Source organism: Macaca fascicularis, chromosome 16, assembly GCF_037993035.2.
Source record: "Macaca fascicularis isolate 582-1 chromosome 16, T2T-MFA8v1.1".
NCBI lineage: Eukaryota > Metazoa > Chordata > Mammalia > Primates > Cercopithecidae > Macaca > Macaca fascicularis.
Genome location: NC_088390.1, coordinates 57,671,495 through 57,690,600, shown reverse-complemented (window position 1 = coordinate 57,690,600; position 19,106 = coordinate 57,671,495). Strand labels below are relative to the sequence as shown.

Below are 19,106 nucleotides of genomic sequence, written 5' to 3'. Positions count from 1 at the left end.
CTTTCTTTTTCTTTTTCTTTTTTCTTTTCTTTTCTCTTTTTTTTTTTTTGAGATGGAGTGTTGCTCTGTCACCAGGCTGGAGTGAAGATGGCATGATCTTGGCTCATAGCAACCTCCACCTCCTGGGTTCAAGCAATTCTCCTGCCTCAGCCTCCTGAGTAGCTGGGATTACAGACATGTGCCACCATACCCAGCTGATTTTTGTATTTTTAGTGGAGACGTGTTTTACCATGTTGGCCAGGATGGTCTCATCTCCTGACCTTGTGACCTGTCCGCCTCAGCCTCTTAAAGTGTTGGGATTACAGGCGTGAGCCACCACGCCCGGCCTCTGCTTCACTTTCCATGATCAAATCAACATTGAAAACCAAAAGAAGAAAGGCAGATAGAATGTGTTACACAGGGAAGTACATTGGATTGGGGGCCTGGACTCTTGGCCTCGGCTTCGGGTCTTAGTTATCTGTGGAACTGGGTTTCTCTTCTGTTTAGCAGGAGGCTTGAACAAAGCCACTCCTTCCCAGCATGGAGTCTCCAGGTTCTTAGGGATCAACCAAGGTAGAAATGGCTATCCCAGGATTTTAGAAATAGTCTAAGAACAGAAATCTTGCATTCAACCTGAGTTACCCTGCAGCCATTTTACTTTAAAAGCTTCATGTTTCTTGTTTTTGGCTGGAATAATCAACCGGTTGTCTCTTTTTAGAAGCTCTGATTGGTAGCAATGTCTGTCTTTGGTCAATTAAAAAAAAAGCAGAGGATTTAATACTTAGTTAATGTAGTTCGATAGGTAAGCAAAATCGTTTGAAGAGTAGGCCCACAGAAGGAAAAATGATAAAAGAATTCTAGGTCATAAAAAGTTTGCCAGCTGGGTGCAGTGACTCACACCTGTAATGCCAGCACTATGGGAGGCCAAGGTGGGAGGATCTCTTGAGCCACAAGAGTTTTGAGACCAGCCTGGGAAAGAGGGAGACTCCATGTCTACAAGAAATTACCTGGGAGTAGTGGTGGATACCTGCAGTCCCAGTCACTAGGGAGGCTGAGGCAAGAGGATTGCTGGAGCTCAGGAGGCCAAGGCTGCAGTAAGCTGTGATTGTGCCACTGCACTCCAGCCTGAGTGACAGCAAGACTCTTTATTGTTTCAAAAACAAAATGAAACAAGTTTTGTCCATTTAGTAATGGCAAGTGACTTTGGTTGGATATAAGGTGGTCTTTAGGCAGACAAGATACTGGGTTAGGTTTGGAGATCTTAAAGAAACAAGTGGATAATCACTTGGTTTGAGATTTAAATATTCCTCTTCAAATTATTTGTGGAAAGGGGCAAGCTATAAATGATTATAAATGATGAAAACCTTCACCCACCCAAGAGTAAACTGATGAATCTATCAAATACGTTCTAACCTGCTCTAATCTTGTAGCTTGCCCTTTATCTTAAATGCCAGGATGCTGCAGGACTAACTGATAACTACTGCTCAGTACTGTTTACAGTTTAGACTAATGAATATGTTACTCCTGGACAAACAGTAAGATTGAGCAGTGGCTTGGAAGCAAGTGCATGCTGAATTTCACTGAGTGGTGTATAAGGAGTCAACACTAGTTTAAATTTATCCAAGGCTCACTAGGGAGCTGTAACACACCCTATCTGGAAAGATATCTGCTACTTGGAGAGAACCGTGTGGAAAATGTTTGACTTTGTTGGACAATAGAGAAAGTCCTTAAGTCTGCTCAAAAGTCACTGTGAGTGAGGTCCATTCTTTCTACCTATCTCATCCTCTTTCATGTGATTTATCATTATTATTATTATTAGTTTTTGAGATACAGTCTCTCTCTGTCACCCAGGCTGGAGTGCAGCGGTGTGATCTCGGCTCACTTCAACCTCTGCCTGCTGGGTTCAAGCGATTCTTCTGCTTCAGCTCCCAAGTAGCTGGGACTACAGGCACCCACCACCACACCCAGCTAATTTTTGTACTTTAGTAGAGATGGGGTTTCACCATATTGACTAGGCTGGTCTCCTGAGCTTGTGATCCACCCGCCTTGGCTTCCCAAAATGCTGGGATTACAGGAGTGAGCCACCACACCTGGCCTCATCTGATTTATATTTCTCCATAGCAGTCATCACTGTCAAATATTCTGTAGAACTTGCTTATTTATTATGCTTATTGTTGTCTCTCTCTCCATAAACTCCACAAAGGCAGAGGTTTTTTTGGTTTACTACTGTATTTCCAGTCACCGGAAGATTGTTCTTGCAGAAGCTTCCTTACCACTGAGGAGGGAGAGACCTGCTGATGCAGGCCAGAGCAGTTAAGAGTGGTCTGGGGCCTAGCGTGGTGGCTCATGCCTGTAATCCCAGGACTTTGGGAGGCTGAGAGGGGAGGAATAGCTTTAGCACAGGAGTTAAAGGCTTCTGTGAACTCTGATTACGCCACTGTACTCCAGCCTGGATGACAGATTCTTTGCACTGAAGTTTGTGACCAAGTGCCTTCTCTGTCCTCAGTGTTGTGGGGGCAGAGGCTTAATTTAAGCCATGGTCCCCCACCCCATGGTTGAGCAAGCCCAGGGGACCGAAATTCACAAGACATTGGTATAGGAGAAAGAAGGTTAACTTTATTTATTTATTTATTTATTTATTTGAAACAGAGTCTAGTTCTGCCTCCTAGGCTAGAATGCAGTGTGATCATAGCTCACTGCAGCCTCAAACCTCTGGGATCAAGTGATTCTCCTGCTGCCTTAGCCTCCCAAGTAGCTGGGACTGTCGGTGTTTACTACTGCACCCGGCTGATTTTTTTTTTTTTTTTTAATTTTTTTGTAGAGATGGGGTCTCCCTGTGTTGCCAGGCTGGACTCAGATTCCTGGCACGACCTTCTGAAGTGATTCTCCCACCTCAGACGGTTAATTTTAATAATTGTAAGTGAGAAATATGTTTCTAGACTGCTTGGGATTCTAATGTCAGCTTGCCAAATCATTCTCCTAGAGCCAAGAATTTTGATGGGATCAATGGCTAGCATCCTGAGGCTACAATGGCCACATCCAAGACAGGAAATCCTTTCCCCTGGAAAACATGCAAATTCTTTTTTTTCTTTCTAGACTTCTACAGCCATTCCTGTCAGTCCATTTAGCAGGATTTTTTTTTTTTTTTTTTTTTGAGATAGAGTCTCGCTTTGTCACCCAGTCTGAAGTTCAGTGGTGCAATGTCTGCTCACTGCAACCTCCGCCTCCTGAGTTGAAGCAATTCTCCTGTCTTAGCCTCCCAAGTAGCTGGGATTACAGGCATGCACCACCACACTGGGCTAATTTTTGTATTTTCAGTGGAGACTGGGTTTTGCCATGTTGGCCAGGCTGGTCTTGAACTCCTGACCTCAAGTGATGCACCTGCCTTGGCCTCCTGAAATGCTGGGATTACAGGCGTGAGCCACTGTGCCCGGCCTCTGTTTAGCTAGATTTTAATACACGTTGGTTCTTGTGTCCTTGAGAATACATAGACTGCTAGAATGGATTTAGGTGTTTACAAGTTTTGTCAGCCATATCTTTGCAGGCCATTTCTTGGGATGTTTACTTCTATAAATTGCTAATCTCATTCAGCATGTGTTTTTTTTTTTTTTTTTTTTTGAGACAGAATGTCACTCTGTTGCCCAGGCTGGAGTGCAGTGGCACCATCTCAGCTTACTGCAAGCTCCACCTCCCAGGTTCATGCCATTCTCCTGCCTCAGCCTCCCGAGTAGCTGGGACTACAGGCGCCCGCCACCACGCCCGGCTAATTTTTTGTTGTTTTAGTAGAGACGGGGTTTCGCTGTGTTAGCCAGGATGGTCTTGATCTCGTGACCTCGTGATCCGCCCACCTTGGCCTCCCAAAGTGCTGGGATTACAGGCATGAGCCACCGCACCCGGCCCCATGTGTTGATTTTTAACTAGTTCAACTTTTTTTTTTTTTTTTTTTTTTGAGACAATCTTGCTCTGTTGCCCAGGCTGGAGTGCAGTGGCACGATCTTGGCTCACTGCAACCTCCACATCCCGGGTTCAAGCGATTCTCCTGCCTCAGCCTCCCAAGTAGCTGGGACTACAGGCGCACGCCACCACACCCAGCTAATTTTTGTAATTTTAGTAGAAATGGGTTTCACTATATTGGTCAGACTGGTCTCAAACTCCTGACCTCAGGTGATCTACCTGCCTCGGCCTCCCAAAGTGCTGGGGATTCAGGTGTGAGGTACCACTCCCGGCCAACTAGTTTAACTTTCTAAAGGGAATTTACTCCCTTTAGAGTGTGTGGAGGTGGGTAGTAGTGTTTGCGTTGCCATATAGCCTTGTTGTGCAACTGCTGATAGGGCGGCTACACCCATTTGTGTATCTACTCTCTTGGGAACCGACTGAGCAAATTACAAAAAGCAAGAAGGTAAATTTGAATTTTCTTTCTTTCTTTGTTTTTTTGAGACTGGGTCTCACTCCGTCACCCAGGCTGGAGTGCAGCGGCACAATCTTGGCTCATTGCAACCTCTGCCTCCTGGGTTCAAGTGATCTTCCCACCTCAGCCTCCTGAGTAGCTGGGACTACAAGGGTGCAGCACCACGCCCGGTTAATTTTTGTGTTTTTTGTTAGCGATAGGGTTTTGCCATGTTGACCAGGCTGGTCTCTCAAGCTCAAGTGATCCACCTGCCTCTGCCTCCCAAAGTCCTGGGATTACAGGCACGAGCTACCATGCCCTGCCTGGTAAATTTGAATTTTCAAGTAGCTCCCTTGAAAGGGGAAATTTTTTTTTTTTTTTTTTTTTTGCCTTTTTATTCAAGTTGGAGTATCTGCCAGATATCTTTTTTTTTTTTTTTTTCTTTTTGAGGCGGAATCTCCCTCTGTTGCCCAGGTTCAGAGTGCAGTGGCACGATCTCACCTCACTTCAACCTCTGCTTCCCAGGTTCAAGTGATTCAAGCAGTTCTCCTGCCTCAGCCTCCCCAGTAGCTGGGACTACAGGCGCATGCCACTATGCCCAGCTAATTTTTGTATTTTTTAGTAGAGACAGAGTTTCACTGTGTTGGCCAGGCTGATCTCCTGGGCTCAAGTGATCCGCCAGCCTCGCCCTCCCAAGGTGCTAGGATTTGCAGGCGTGATCCACCACGCCTGGCCTGCCAGATGTCTTCTTGATCTCAAAATGTGGAAAGCTGGAGTTGGAGATTCATTGGTTGGGCCTCCAGATTTCCCTGCTCTGACGCTGTCCTCTCTTTTCTCTGCAGTGAACACTGAGAGTGAGACGGCAGTGGTGAATGTCACCTATTCCAACCGGGAGCAGACCAGGCAGTGAGTGGGTTGGAAAGTGGGGCTGGGGGCGGTTGGCGGGGGGCGCTCTGAGGTGGGTGGTGTGAGCCTGGTCCCACTTTTTTCCTCAGGGGGTCTAGGCAGGCTGGGGTCCCCATCCAGGGTTCTGTTATTAGCCCAAGCCAAACGGAGAGTCTTGCATAAAAGGTTTCTTCAGGGGGTCTCCTTCATGTCCGTTGTTTCAGGGATCTCAAAGGCTCAGAAACGTCAAGATCGATAGCAAAAATATATAGAAGGAAGGGACCCAAAGCCCTCCCAGAGAAGTGGGAAATTCCTTGCGGAGAAAATGTCCCCTCCCCGCTGATAGGTTTCTGGTTGCTCTGGGACCTTAGAGTCCTTTGTTGTATTCTTGGCGCCATCTAGTGATAATGAAGGGGAACTTCGGGGTTCCAAAAAGATTCCTCAACCTTGGGATTCTGGGACATTTTATTGCAGTGATGGTCGTGAACCTAGCTGGTGATAGTTTTGGGGTCCTTTTAGTCCCATCGTACCCACAATTTTAACTCCTAGCCCTTTGGTTGAGCAATTATGCTTCTCACTCGCTGTTACAGACAGACTACACATTTTACACATTACTCATATTAATATCTGAGCCTGTTATAGGCTTTTGCCATATTTTGCTTTGGGCTTTCTTGCTTCTTCAACATGCCGCCTTCTCCAATCTAATAATACTTTGTAAAATCCTACCTGTTATTAAAATACCTACCATTTTCTTTTAGATACCTCCTGGGCTCAGAATTTTCTAGAGGTTCCTACTGCCCCTTGTGGCCACCAGGGTTTGGCTTTAAAGCTCATGTCAACAGTTGCTCATTCTCTCCTGCCTACTGTTGCCTTGTTCTTGTTTTTTGGAGACAAGTCTCACTCTGCCACCCAGGCTGGAATTTAGTGGCATGATATCAGCTCACTGCAACCTCAACCTCCTGGGCTCAAGCAATCCTCCCACCTCAGCCTGCCAAGTAGGTGGGACTACAGACATACACCATTATGCCTGGTTCATTTTTGTATTTTTTGTAGAGACGAGGTTTCACCATGTTGCCCAGGCTGGTCTCGAACTCCTGGGCTCAAGTGATCTGCCTGCCATGGCCTCCCAGAGTGCTGGGATTATAAGCTTGAGCCACCTCACTTGCCCTTTGTAACCTCATTAACATTTCTGGTTTTTTTTTTTTTTTTTTTGAGACTGAGTCTTGTTCTGTCTTGCTCTGTCGTCCAGGCTGGAGTGCAGTGGTGCAATCTTGGCTCACTGCAACCTGCGCCTCCTGGGTTCAAGCAATTCTTGTGCAAGAAAGCCCAAAGGAAAATGTGGCAAAAGCCTATAACAGGCTCGGATATTAATAAAAATGAGTAATGTGCAAAATGTGTAGTCTTGCCTGTAACAGCCTCCTGAATAGCTGGGACTACAGGTGGTACACCACCATGCCTGGCTGGCTAACTTTTTAAAAATCTTTTAATTTTAATTTTTTTCTTTTTGAGATGGAGTCTCACTCTGTCGCCCAGGCTGGAGTTCAGTGGCATGATCTCGACTCACTGCAACCTCCACCTCCCAGGTTCAAGTGATTCTCCTGCCTCAGTCTCCTGAGTAGCTGGGATTACAGGTGTGTACCACCACACCTGGCTAATTTTTGTGTATTTAGTAGAGATGGGGTCTCGCCATGTTGGCCAGGAAGGTCTCGAACTCCTGACCTCAAGTGATCCACCCACCTCAGCCTCCCAAAGTGCTGGAATTACAGGTGTGAGCCATCGCACCCAGCTGCCTTGTTAACATTTCTAACCAGTGTCAGCCTTGGGAATGGATGATGCTTGTGCCCTCCCTTTAGTCTTATTCAGCCCCATTTTACAGACATACCAAATAGACTGAGACTCTAGTCTCCAAGTGGTAAGCAAGCCATTCTGTCTCCAATTCCTACGTCTTTGCCACAGTTTAAAAAAATAATAATTATTTTATTTTTTGAGACACACTCTCCCTGTTGCCCAGGCTGGAGTGCAGTGTTGCAAACACAGCTCATTGCAGCTTCAACTTCCTGGGCTGGGGATACTCCTGCCTCAGCCTCTAAAGCAGCTGGGATAACAGGCATGCACCACGATGCTGGGCTGATTTAAACATTTTTAATATTTAGAGATGGGAGTATCACTATGTTGCCCAGGCTAGTCTCAAACTCCTGGCGTTAGCGATCTTCCTACCTCAGCCTCCCAAAGTGCTAGAGTTATATAATGGTTTGCCTTTTTTTTTTCTTTTTTTTTTCTTTTTTTGAGATGGAGTCTTGCCCTGGCTGGAGTGCAATGATGCGATCTCTTCACTGCAACCTCCACCCCCCGGGTTCAAGTGATTCTCCTGCCTCAGCCTCCCGAGTAGTTGGGACTACTGGACTACAGGTGTCCGCCACCATGCCTGGCAATTTTTTGTATTTTTTGGTAAAGACGAGGTTTCCCCATGTTGGCCGGGCTGGTCTTGAACTCCTGACATCAGGTGATTCGCCCACCTTGGCCTCCCAAAGTGTTGGGATTACAGGCATGAGCCACCGCACCTTGCCTTTTTTATTTATTTATTTATTTATTTTATTTTATTTTATTTATTTATTTTTTTTGAGACGGAGTCTTGCTCTGTGCCCCAGGCTGGAGTGCAGTGGCGCGATCTCGGCTCACTGCAAGCTCCGCCTCCTGGGTTCACGCCATTCTCCTGTCTCAGCCTCCGGAGTAGCTGGGACTACAGGCGCCCGCCACCTCGCCCGGCTAATTTTCTTGTATTTTTAGTAGAGACGGGGTTTCACCGTGTTAGCCAGGATGGTCTCGATCTCCTGACCTCGTGATCCGCCCGTCTCGGCCTCCCAAAGTGCTGGGATTACAGGCTTGAGCCACCGCGCCCGGCCTTTATTTATTATTATTTTTTTTAAAAACCTCAGAATATTTCAAAATGCGGTCAGGCTTGGTGGCTTGTGCTTGTAATTCCAGCCCTTTGGGAGGCCGACGCAGGGCGGGTTGCTTGAGCTCAGTAGTTCAAGACCAGCCTGGGCAACATGGCAAAACCCCATCTCTACAAAAATTACAAAACATTAGCTGGGCATGGTGGCACATACCCAGCAGGTTGAGGAGGGAGGATTGCTTGAGGCGGAGGTGGAGGTTGCAGTGAGTTGAGATCATGCCCCTGAATTTCCAGCCTGGGTAAAAAAGTAAGACCCTGTCTCCAAAAAACAAAAACAAAAACAAAACAGAAACCGAAAAACCAAAACCAAAACTTTTCAAGATGGAATCCACAGAGGTGGATTCAACCAAAGAAGGTGCCAGACTTAATAGGTGTAAAAAACGATAAATCCCTTAATTTACATAATAAATATATAAAAACAATGTTTTCACTTGTGATTGTCACATAAATCCTGTAAGATACGCAGTTTTGGCTGACATTGATAAGCTGATCTTGAGGAAATGCAGGAAAACCTTAACAGTCTTGAATAAGAAGAACAAAGAAGAATTAAACTCCCAAATTTTAAAACTTAATATCAAACTACGGTAATCAAATTAGTGTGGTACTGGCATTAGGATAAACATACTGATCAATGGAATAGAATTCAGAGCCTAGAAATAAGCCTTTATGTTTATGATCGGCTGGTTTTTGTTTTTATTTTCAGACAAAGTGCTAAAAAGACAATTTATTAGGAAGGATAAGGTGATTTCAACAAATGATGCTGGGGCAATTCGATGATATCCACATGACAAAAGATGAATTCGGACTTCTACCTTACACTGAGCATACTAATTAATTCAAAATGGATTACAGACCTAAATGTATTAGCTGTAAGGTAGGCAGGGCACAAGTATCAGTTTCCCTTTACAGTTGATGAGACTTAGGTCTAGACTAGGTTGTAAGCTTCCTGCTTTACGTAGCTAGTGAGCAATAGAACTAAGATTGGAATACTGGTGTCTTAACTCAGTTATCTTTGCCCCGGGAGCCTGGGCGGACGCGGATGCGTGGTGCGCTGGCAGGTGGCAGTGGCCTGCAGTGGGTAGACTGGGACCACGCAGCCTGCCCGCACGCACGTGGCGCCTCCCTGTGGGCGTGCACCTGCAACGGTGGGGGTGGCTGGGGCACCTGGGAGCAGGGATTCCCTGCCCTCCGAGGTCTCCCCCAGGCCGCCGCCCGTGCCATTTTCTGGGCTGCTCGCCTTCTAGAAGTTCCTGCAGGAAGCTGGTGATGTGGCCTCGCTGACCCAGGCCTGCCCCCCGACCACTTTGCTGGAGTGGGAGTCAGATTCCAGCCGGGATACGTAGCAGCAGCTTGGTGGCAGGTGACAGGAAAATGGGCAAAAGCCCCAACTGGCTGTAAGGCAACCCCGAGGGCCGGACGTCCTTGTAGGAGGGCCCGGGACAGGACTGCACTAGGCGGGAGTGGAGGCCGCGGCTCCAGGCTGGTCTCGGCCTGGTAATAATTTCACGCTGCCAGCCGGTCACTGTTTAAGGCACTGTGTACCATTTTACTAACTTAATCCTCACAGTGGCCGCATTTCGCAGCTGGGCCAACTGGTGCAGGGTTGACTGGAAGCGACTGGCATAAAGCTTGGCAAGTATATAGCATAGTAAATGGCTGCCAGCGGTAATTTTGAAAGTTGGCTTTGTGAAGTGTTGGAGCTGCGGCATCTGCTGGTGGCGTGTGGTATTACAGCACCGCGCTGGTTTACCCCAATGGGTTGCGGAGGGTTGTGAGACTGTGGCCCCAGAGCCAAGTGGGCAGTTAGGGGTCTCTGGAGACTGTGGAAGAAAGGGTAGCACAAAAGACAGTGGAGGTGTTCGCTTTGACAGCACATATACTAAAATTGGAACGGTACAGAGAAGATGAACATGGTCCCTGCGCGAAGATGACACGCAAATTCATGAAGCGTTCCATCAATCAATCAATCTATATATATATATATTTAAAAAAGACAGTGGGAGACTGCGAAGGAGCTAAAATTTTGAGACGGCACTTTTTTGTTTTTGGTGCACCAGCAGCTCAGAAGAGTTCCCCAATTGCTGCTTCTCCACCCGCTGCGATGGCGCTGGACCTGGCAGATTAATTTAACAACTCTCTGATGGGTTGCCCTGAAATTTGAAAAACAGTGGTTTGGGCCGAGCGCGATGGCTCACGCCTGTAATCCCAGCACTTTGGGAGGCCGAGGTGGGCGAATCACCTGAGGTCAGGAGTTCGAAACCAGCCTGACCAACATGGAGAAACCCCGTCTCTACTAAAAATGCAAAAATTGGCCAGGCTTGGTGGCGCATGCCTGTAATCCCAGCTACTCGGGAGGCTGAGGCAGGAGAATCGCTTGAACCTGGGAGGCGGAGGTTGCAGTGAGCCGAGATCACACCATTGCATTCCAGCCCTGGGCAGCAAGAGCGAAACTCTGTCTCAAAAAAAAACAAACAAACAAAAAAAAAACCGGTGGCTTAGTTAAGCAAAGGCCACAAGAAATAATTGAGATCAAAGAGGAGTGTGTGCCATGGCTATGGAGGGGTTTCAGTTGTGAATCATGAAATGTCAAGTAAACCATTTCAAGCATTTCAAGGAGTTTGAATTTTATATGAGAAACAATGGGAAGACACTGCAAGTTTTAAAGCAGCATCTCAGACATCTTGAAAAAGATGTTTGGATCCCTAAAATAATGAGAGAAAAGGCCAGAGAGAGGTGTTCTGAACAACTTCAAGATTTTACCAAATGTTGCAAGAACTCTGGAATCCTTATGGTAGGAAAATGCCATAAAGAAAATCCTCTATTAAAAGAATGTCTAACTGCTCACTACAATGATCCAGCCTTTTATGAAGAATGCAAAATGGAATACCTGAAGGAAGGAAAAATTTAGAAAAACTGGAATTTCTACAAAGAGAAGGCTACAGAAACTTCCTATAAGCCTGTAGGCAAACATTCAAATCATATTCAGGAACTCTAATATTCATGGAAGTCATTTATAGTATAAATTTGCTTAAATAATGGACTCAAGAATGTGTGTTTGCTCTATCTTAATTATGGAAATATTAATTTTTGCCTGAAAGATTTTATTTCAAAAACAAAAATAAACCCCACACTTCTTTAGGGCAGGATTAACATTTGAATTCTACATATATACATCTCAATCTCCTTTGACCTTGGTTTCATTGTCTCCAAAGTTAGGATAATGTAGTAGTTAGCAGTCGGTTTCCTCACCCTGTGGTAGGGATTCCTCAATCCAGAAAGTGTACGTGTTAGCTTTGCAGAGCCTCTTCAGGTCTGTGGTATGCTCTCCAGTTGGCATGGGAGGACTTTGAGATTTATGGCTTGCTCTTCCTTTTTAGGCTGACAGAACCCTATACTCTGTTGGACTAGAAGCCCATTTCTCTGATGGTTCCAGTGGAAGGCCTTTGTGAACATTAAATCCCAACTAAGTTAGGGAACACTGTATTTATTTACTTTTCCTTTGGAGTCTGATGCCATTTAGACTGGAAAGTTCTATAAAATGGAGGTGGGAGTAGTGGGCAGGCGACTATCTCCTTTTCTTTAGTGTGTTCCAAGCTGTAACTTACTAGAGTGCTTTGGCCAAGAGAGCGTCTGGTATGATTGGCATGGATTGGAATGACTGTAGACTCTCACTCTGTCCCCAGAGCCATCATGAAGCTGAATGGCCACCAGTTGGAGAACCATGCTCTGAAGGTCTCCTACATCCCTGATGAACAGATAGCACAGGGACCTGAGAATGGGCGCCGAGGGGGCTTTGGCTCTCGGGGTCAGCCCCGCCAGGGCTCACCTGTGGCAGCGGGGGCCCCAGCCAAGCAGCAGCAAGTGGACATCCCCCTTCGGCTCCTGGTGCCCACCCAGTATGTGGGTGCCATCATTGGCAAGGAGGGGGCCACCATCCGCAACATCACAAAACAGACCCAGTCCAAGTGAGTCCTGGCTCTTGGGAAATGGAGGCTGGTTGCTAGGGAACAGTGGTTGGTACCTAAAGAGGCCCACTAGAAGCCTGGAAGCATGCTGGGGACATCAACATTTACCTTTTAGGAAATGTTGCCTGGAGCATTCAGGGGTCACTGCTTCCAATACCAGCCTCCTGGGAAAGGGAGGGCAGATAGGGAGGGAGAATGGGTCTTGGGGTGCTGGGCCACACACTTGTTTTAGCAAGAGAGGTTCTATAATTTTTCGTGCAGTTTCATAAAAAAGTCTCCAAGCAAACCTCATTTTGATGAGTCAGCCACTCCTCAGTCCTCTGTGATTTCATGACCACTTAATGTGGTAACAGGGCTGGCCAACCTGTCCAAAATTAGGACCCTCATTAATTGTGTCCCATCTCCCATTCTGCCACTGTTACCTTCTTTCTCTAATCTTTTCTTTTCTTTTTTTTTTTTTGGAGACAGTCTCGCTCTGTTGCCCAGGCTGGAGTACAGTGGTGTGATCTTGGCTCATGGCAACCTGTGCCTCCCGGGTTCATGCCATTCTCCTGCCTCAGCCTTCCGAGTAGCTGGGATTACAGGCACGTGCCACCATGCCTGGCTAATTTTTGTATTTTTAATAGATACAGGGTTTCACCATGTTGGTCAGGCTGGTCTGGAGCTCCTGACCTCGTGATCCGGCTGCCTCAGCCTCCCATAGTGCTGGGATTAAAGGCATGAGCCACCACACCAGGCCTTTTCTCTAATTGTTATATCATATCAGTGTACTCAGTGGCAAAGGACATGCCACATTATGTCCTTATCATAGTAACTCTTGTTATTTACTTTGAGTTTGGGGCACTGTGTCCTCTCTTTATATTTGTTTCAAGGGGGACATACGAAATTCAAGTGGAAATGCAGCTTTGGAACTGTGGGCTGGTAGTTCCCACCCCTGCATTTGTGTAATTCCCACCCCTGCTGTGTTCTTGTCCCCAGCCACCACTTATTTATTTATCTATTTATTTATTTTTTATTTTTTTGAGGCAGAGTCTCACTGCGTCACTCAGGCTGGAGTACGGTGGTGTGATCTCAGCTCACTGCAGCCTCCTCCCAGGTTCAAGCAATTCTTGTGCCTCAACCTGTTTAGTAGCTGGGATTACAGGTGTGCACCACCACACCCAGCTAATTTTTTTGTATTTTTAGTAGAGACGGGGTTTCACCATGCTGGCCAGGCTAGTCTCGAACTCCTGGCCTCAAGTAACCCACTCGCCTTGGCCTCCAAAAGTGCTGGAATTACAGGCATGAGCTACCGTGCCTGGCCACCAACCACCTGTGGATTGAGGCATTGCTGGTCTGAGAGAGAATCCATAGTAACAGATGGGTCATGTCTCTCCAGTCCTTTCATTGCCCTTCCCAAATTTGAACTTGATTGGCCTTGTTCCAAGAAGAGCAGGTTCTATGCCTTTGACTGAGGAGTGGTAGTGGGGGTGGGGAGCCTGAAGTACTGGTATCACTGGGGACGACTAACCAGCCTTGTTCTTGTGGCCCCCAGGATAGACGTGCATAGGAAGGAGAATGCAGGTGCAGCTGAAAAAGCCATCAGTGTGCACTCCACCCCTGAGGGCTGCTCCTCCGCTTGCAAGATGATCTTGGAGATTATGCATAAAGAGGCCAAGGACACCAAAACGTAAGTCTCCAGCTTTTCTTGGCTCTTCAGGGACTGGTAGTCCAGTTAGCCTCCCCAACTCAACTTCCAAGCTGTAATACAGACATATAAGAAATACAGTCAGCAATTGCACAAAAAGATGTAAACTGAGAAATCTTCTTACAGGGACTCTGTCACCTAGGCTGGAGTACAGTGGCATGATCTCAGCTCACTGCAACCTCTGCCTCCGGGTCTCAAGGGATTCTCCCGCCTCAGCCTTCCGAGTAGCTAGGACAACAGGCATGCACCACCACGCCTGCCTAGTTTTTTGTGATTTTTGTAGAGATAGGGTTTCGCCATGTTACCCAGGCTGGTCTTGAACTCCTGGACTCAAATGACCCACCCAGCTCAGCCTTCTAAATTGCTGGGATTATAGGCGTGTGCTGCCATACCCCACCCCTTCTTACTCCTGTTGTATGACCTCCTAGAAATTCTGTGCACTCACAAGTGTGTGTATATTATGTATGCGTGCCTACATGTATGGTTATGTGTGCCTGTGTGTATTCATGTGTGCACATGTGTTTTAGCTCAAAGAGAATCACACTGAACAGGCTGTTCTATATTTTTTTCATTTTCTGTATCAGCACGTATATTAGTACATATGGACAGACCTCATTCTTTTTATAACTGCATAGAATTCCACAGTATAGCTTATCCATAGTTCATGTGATCAATCTCCTATTTCTTGATTGGTGTTTAAATTGTTTTAAACTTTTCCTTATCATAAAACAGTGATGCAAGGAATCTGCTTAGACATGTTCCTTTATACACTTGTGCTGTTTAAAATAGCTTTATTGGCTGGGCATAGTGGCTTATGCCTCTGATCCCAGCACTTTTGGAGGCTAGGAGTTCTAGACCAGCCTGGGCAAGATAGTGAAACCTCACCTCTACAGAAAATAGAAAAATTAGCTGGGCGTGTGCGTAGTCCCAGCTACTCGGAAGGCTGAGAAGGGAGGCTCGCATGAGCCCAGGAGATCAAGGCTGTGATGAGCCTTGCATTCCAACCTGAGTGATAGAGTGAGACCCTGTCTCAAAAAATAAAATAAAGCAAATTGACTTTATTGATGTTCAATTGATGTATAATAAATCATACATATTTTTAAAGTATGCAGTTTGATAAGTTTTGAGATGTTTTACTTGGAAATGCCAAGTCTAGGGTGTCATGGTGATTGAGTCTTCATGATGCCCACAATTGAAGGAGCTGTTGTCTTCCACTTCTTGCTTTGTCTTCCCAAGGGCTGACGAGGTTCCCCTGAAGATCCTGGCCCATAATAACTTTGTAGGGCGTCTCATTGGCAAGGAAGGACGGAACCTGAAGAAGGTAGAGCAAGATACCGAGACAAAAATCACCATCTCCTCGTAAGGCTCTCTTCTGTTTCCCTATTTATGAGTGGGGGATGCATGGAGGCCAGGGTCAGTATTTCATCATGGAACCTTGACATGTGCTCTTTTAAAATAGATGCTCTTTCTGCCTCTTGAAGGAAAAATAGTAGAAGTGATAAAGAACATTCAAAAAATCTCTCTAAGGACTGGATCTGCCCATTCCCACTGCCATATGGGGTGGGGTGTTGTAGGGTGCTGCCTCTACAGTCCACATTCAACCACGTGACAGCCCTCTTTCCCTGTGGCTTGCCGACAGCCTGCAGCTAGGAGCCAGGGACTCAGGGCTTTAGTCCTGTCTGTCACTGTGAGAAGTGACCTTGGCCCTTTTCTGTCTGTGGTGGGCTGCTCCTGCAAGCAGTGTGCTGCTTCATCAGAGACTAGCCTGTGGGCAAAGTAATTGCTCTTGTCCAAAAAGGTACAGGACATGGATTATGTAGAATCAAGGGAGAAACTTAGAAACACGACCATAATCTGTCTGACATTGGATCTGTTGCTAACAGAGAGGTTTGAGTTGGGTGTTGTCATATCCCTCTGTCTTACTCCCTGCCCTGGTTAAAACTGGGGACACCAAAGACTGGAGATGCAGAGTTATTTGCTAGAAGTTGAATAGGCTGCAGAAGTGGTGGGCGTGTGACTCAACTGGCCTCTTGTCTTTGCTCCTGCCGGGGCCTGGTCCTGGCCTGCCAGTGAAAGGACACGACTCTGCTCTTCCTGCCAGGTTGCAAGACCTTACTCTTTACAACCCCGAGAGGACCATCACTGTGAAGGGGGCCATTGAGAATTGTTGCAGGGCCGAGCAGGAAATAATGAAGAAAGTTCGGGAGGCCTATGAGAACGATGTGGCCGCCATGAGCGTGAGTGCTGGGTAGTACCCTCTGCTTATCCTTTCCTGAGTCTTAGCAACAGCAACTTGGGGGGTGGGGGGTGATGGACATGTGCCCTGTGCCGTGTGGCTTTGGAGCTTTAGTTGATGGTTTTGGATCTCGACTGTCAGAAATAGTATTTAAATAGTATTTAATTAGCAAGGATTCTTCACCTGGTTCCTAGAGTAGGGGTCCAATCTTGGGCTTTGAGTCCTGTGATTCCAAGTATGTGTACAATTTGTGTTTGTGTGCACTTTAGTGAAATGCGGGGATCCATCATTGTCATCTGATTTTTTTTTTTTTTTTTAATTTTTTTGAGATAGGGTCTTGGTCTGTTGCCCAGGTTGGAGCGCAATGGCACAATCATAGCTTACTGCAGCCATGACCCCCTGGGCTGAAGGGATACTCCTGCTTCAGCCTCCCAAGTACCTAGGAGACTACAGGTGTGCACCACCATGCCCAGCTAATTTTTAAAAATTGTATTTTTTGGAACAGGGTCTTGCTGTGTCACCCAGGTTGGTCTCGAACTCCTGGGCTCAAGCGATTCTCCTGCCTTGGCCTCCCAAAGTACTAGGATTATAAGCATGAGCCACTGCATGCAACTCATCTGATTTTTAAAGGAGACTTGGGGTTGGTGTACAGGACCAAAAATGTTTAGAACCACAGTCCTAGAAGTTAGATGGAGCTGTCTCCACGCCTTTTTCTCATGTAGGGGGATTATAGTACAGTGTCATGAGTCTGTCGTCTGTCTCCAGCAGTCTGAACAGCCAGAGAGGAAGAACTCCTGAGGGTGTATAACTGTTTGGCATTTCTGGTTGCAGTTGCTAGCCGTTAGTCCAGTGAGAACATCATATCACTTAAAATTCCACGCCCGAAGTGTGTAGGTGAGAGTGTATGAAAAGCACAGAATAGGCTTTTGTGCAAAAGCATGTAATTCATGTTTTTGGCCCACTTCCCCCTGGGGCTACTCGCGTTTTGTACAGCCAGGGCCTGTCAGGGTGTGCTGACTCCTCGTCCTCACCTTTCTTCCCCAGCTGCAGTCTCACCTGATCCCTGGCCTGAACCTGGCTGCTGTAGGTCTTTTCCCCGCCTCGTCCAGCGCAGTCCCGCCACCTCCCAGCAGCGTTACTGGGGCTGCTCCCTATAGCTCCTTTATGGTAGGTGGAAGGTCTTACTACACGGGACCCCTGGGCCCATATGTGGCCTGCCTTAGGGGGACCCAACACCCTATGGGAGTTGGCAAGTTTGCAGGGAGAGGGAAGGAAGGTCTCATGGGCATCCCTCCTCTCCAGTGCTCCTAGCCACTGGCTCTGAGGCTCCCAAATGTCTGCCTAGAAAGTTCCCGGGGCATAGGCAGCACTGTAACCTCACTCTTTCCTGGCCTCTTCCCTTTAGCCCTGCTGGGCATTGGAAGAACTAAAGAGCTCACAGCATCCCTTGGCAGCCCAGGGTGGCAGTTTGGTGTCTACTCCTTCCTTCTTGAGGGTGCAAGGCAGGGGAGTGGAGGGTTTCTGGGCCATGCTACTTGGGCCCCCTGGTAGTAACGCCCCCTGTCCTGGCAGCAGGCTCCCGAGCAGGAGATGGTGCAGGTGTTTATTCCCGCCCAGGCAGTGGGCGCCATCATCGGCAAGAAGGGGCAGCACATCAAACAGCTCTCCCGGTTTGCCAGCGCCTCCATCAAGGTGATCTGCTCTGTGGGTCTTCCTGTTTCTGGAAAGGGAAGGGGCTCTGCTTTTATCACTCTGCACTTTCTCCCACATTCCCCCTACTCATTTGAGAATTCTGTGTGTCATGTGAGGGACCTTTCCCCCATGGAATCAAAATTCTCTTTGTTTTTGACCTTGCTTGGTTCCCATGGGATGGCTTCAGTGCTTCTGGGTTTTCAGGCTGGGCAGGGGCAGGGTTATAACATAGAAAGAGAACTTAGGTTCTAACACCAATTGACTTGGGTTCAAATCCCAGATCCACCTCATCACCCCCTTCTCCCAATACACTATATGATCCGAGCCTCACTTTCCTCATCAGTACAATATTATGAAGCTATGTAGCCAAAGAAAGCCCTTCGCTTACATACTAACACCAAGTTAAGTGTTAGTTGTCTGTCGCCTTCCCTGGTCAAGGTCCAGGGGAGAGAGAAGGGAGAATCTGTCATAGTGAAACAAGGGTGCTGTTAAATTTTCACAAACTTAAATCCAGTTGCTTTAGTTATCTTAAAAGCTTTGAGCAGAAACCTTGATTGTTCTCCACTGGAGGTGCAGTCACTGACCTCTATCCGTTGGTCATTTCATTTGTGTCCTTGCCTGTTGGCAGGACTCCACTGAAACCTCTCTGGGAGATTGGGAGATTGGTAAGTGGAGAGAGCAGGAGGCCCTAGTTAGAAAGTGTCATTGAAGCCAGTCCTTCTAACTGACCACCTCTGCCCTTCTAATAATTCTGGTGTGCAGGCGTAATGATGTGGGCTTCAGAGTCTTTGTTCTTCCTTCCCTAAGTCTTCAGAATGGGTAGTTGGGAGTAAGGGTGGTAGAAGGGCAACTGTGGACATGGTGGGGGTTTTCCCATAGAGGGTCCTTCATTGACAAGCTTTTTGTTTTTAGATTGCACCACCTGAAACACCTGACTCCAAAGTCCGTATGGTTATCATCACTGGACCGCCAGAGGCCCAATTCAAGGTTTTGGTCTTTATTGTTTTGCAAGCTGAACATGGAGGAATTGAGGTTGAGTATTTCCCCTGAGGTAGGAAAAAGGCTGGGGCAGTTTCCCATTAGCCATCAAGTCCTCATCACATCTTTAAGCCTTCCATGCAGGATAAAGGGCTGCAGAGCTATTTTCAAATTGACATCAAACTGGATTTCTGTTGTCTTCGTCTTCCCTTTTTAAGGTCCATAGAAGAAGATGGGAAGGAAAGAAGTCCGAGGGCATCTTATTTGCACTCTGCCTTCATTTCTAAGGAAGGCCTTTAATGCCAAATTCTTTTATGTCCCCACTAAATCCTAAGGTTCTT

At 46.9% G+C, this 19,106-nt stretch overlaps 1 protein-coding gene, 1 non-coding gene and 1 pseudogene across 3 annotated transcripts in view; all 3 read left to right on the top strand.

Moving 5' to 3' along the window:
* The window catches only part of IGF2BP1 (insulin like growth factor 2 mRNA binding protein 1), a 59,907-nt gene that overhangs the window by 30,536 nt on the left and 10,265 nt on the right, over nt 1-19,106 (top strand). Inside the window, exons 5-12 of one of the 2 annotated variants that reach the window (XM_005583593.4) lie at nt 5,209-5,272; nt 11,891-12,172; nt 13,707-13,841; nt 15,096-15,218; nt 15,961-16,096; nt 17,140-17,262; nt 17,671-17,787; nt 18,700-18,774. In XM_005583593.4, coding sequence (XP_005583650.1) covers nt 5,209-5,272; nt 11,891-12,172; nt 13,707-13,841; nt 15,096-15,218; nt 15,961-16,096; nt 17,140-17,262; nt 17,671-17,787; nt 18,700-18,774 — 1,055 coding nt within the window. Of the gene's footprint in view, nt 1-5,208; nt 5,273-11,890; nt 12,173-13,706; nt 13,842-15,095; nt 15,219-15,960; nt 16,097-17,139; nt 17,263-17,667; nt 17,788-18,699; nt 18,775-19,106 lie in introns of both variants that reach the window. The other variant, XM_005583592.4, reaches the window with a different exon arrangement.
* LOC123569392 (COX assembly mitochondrial protein homolog pseudogene) lies at nt 5,205-11,884 on the top strand (annotated as a pseudogene).
* LOC123569696 (U6 spliceosomal RNA) lies at nt 10,063-10,169 on the top strand. The gene has a single exon (XR_006693496.1). It is a non-coding gene; the product is annotated as a U6 spliceosomal RNA (small nuclear RNA).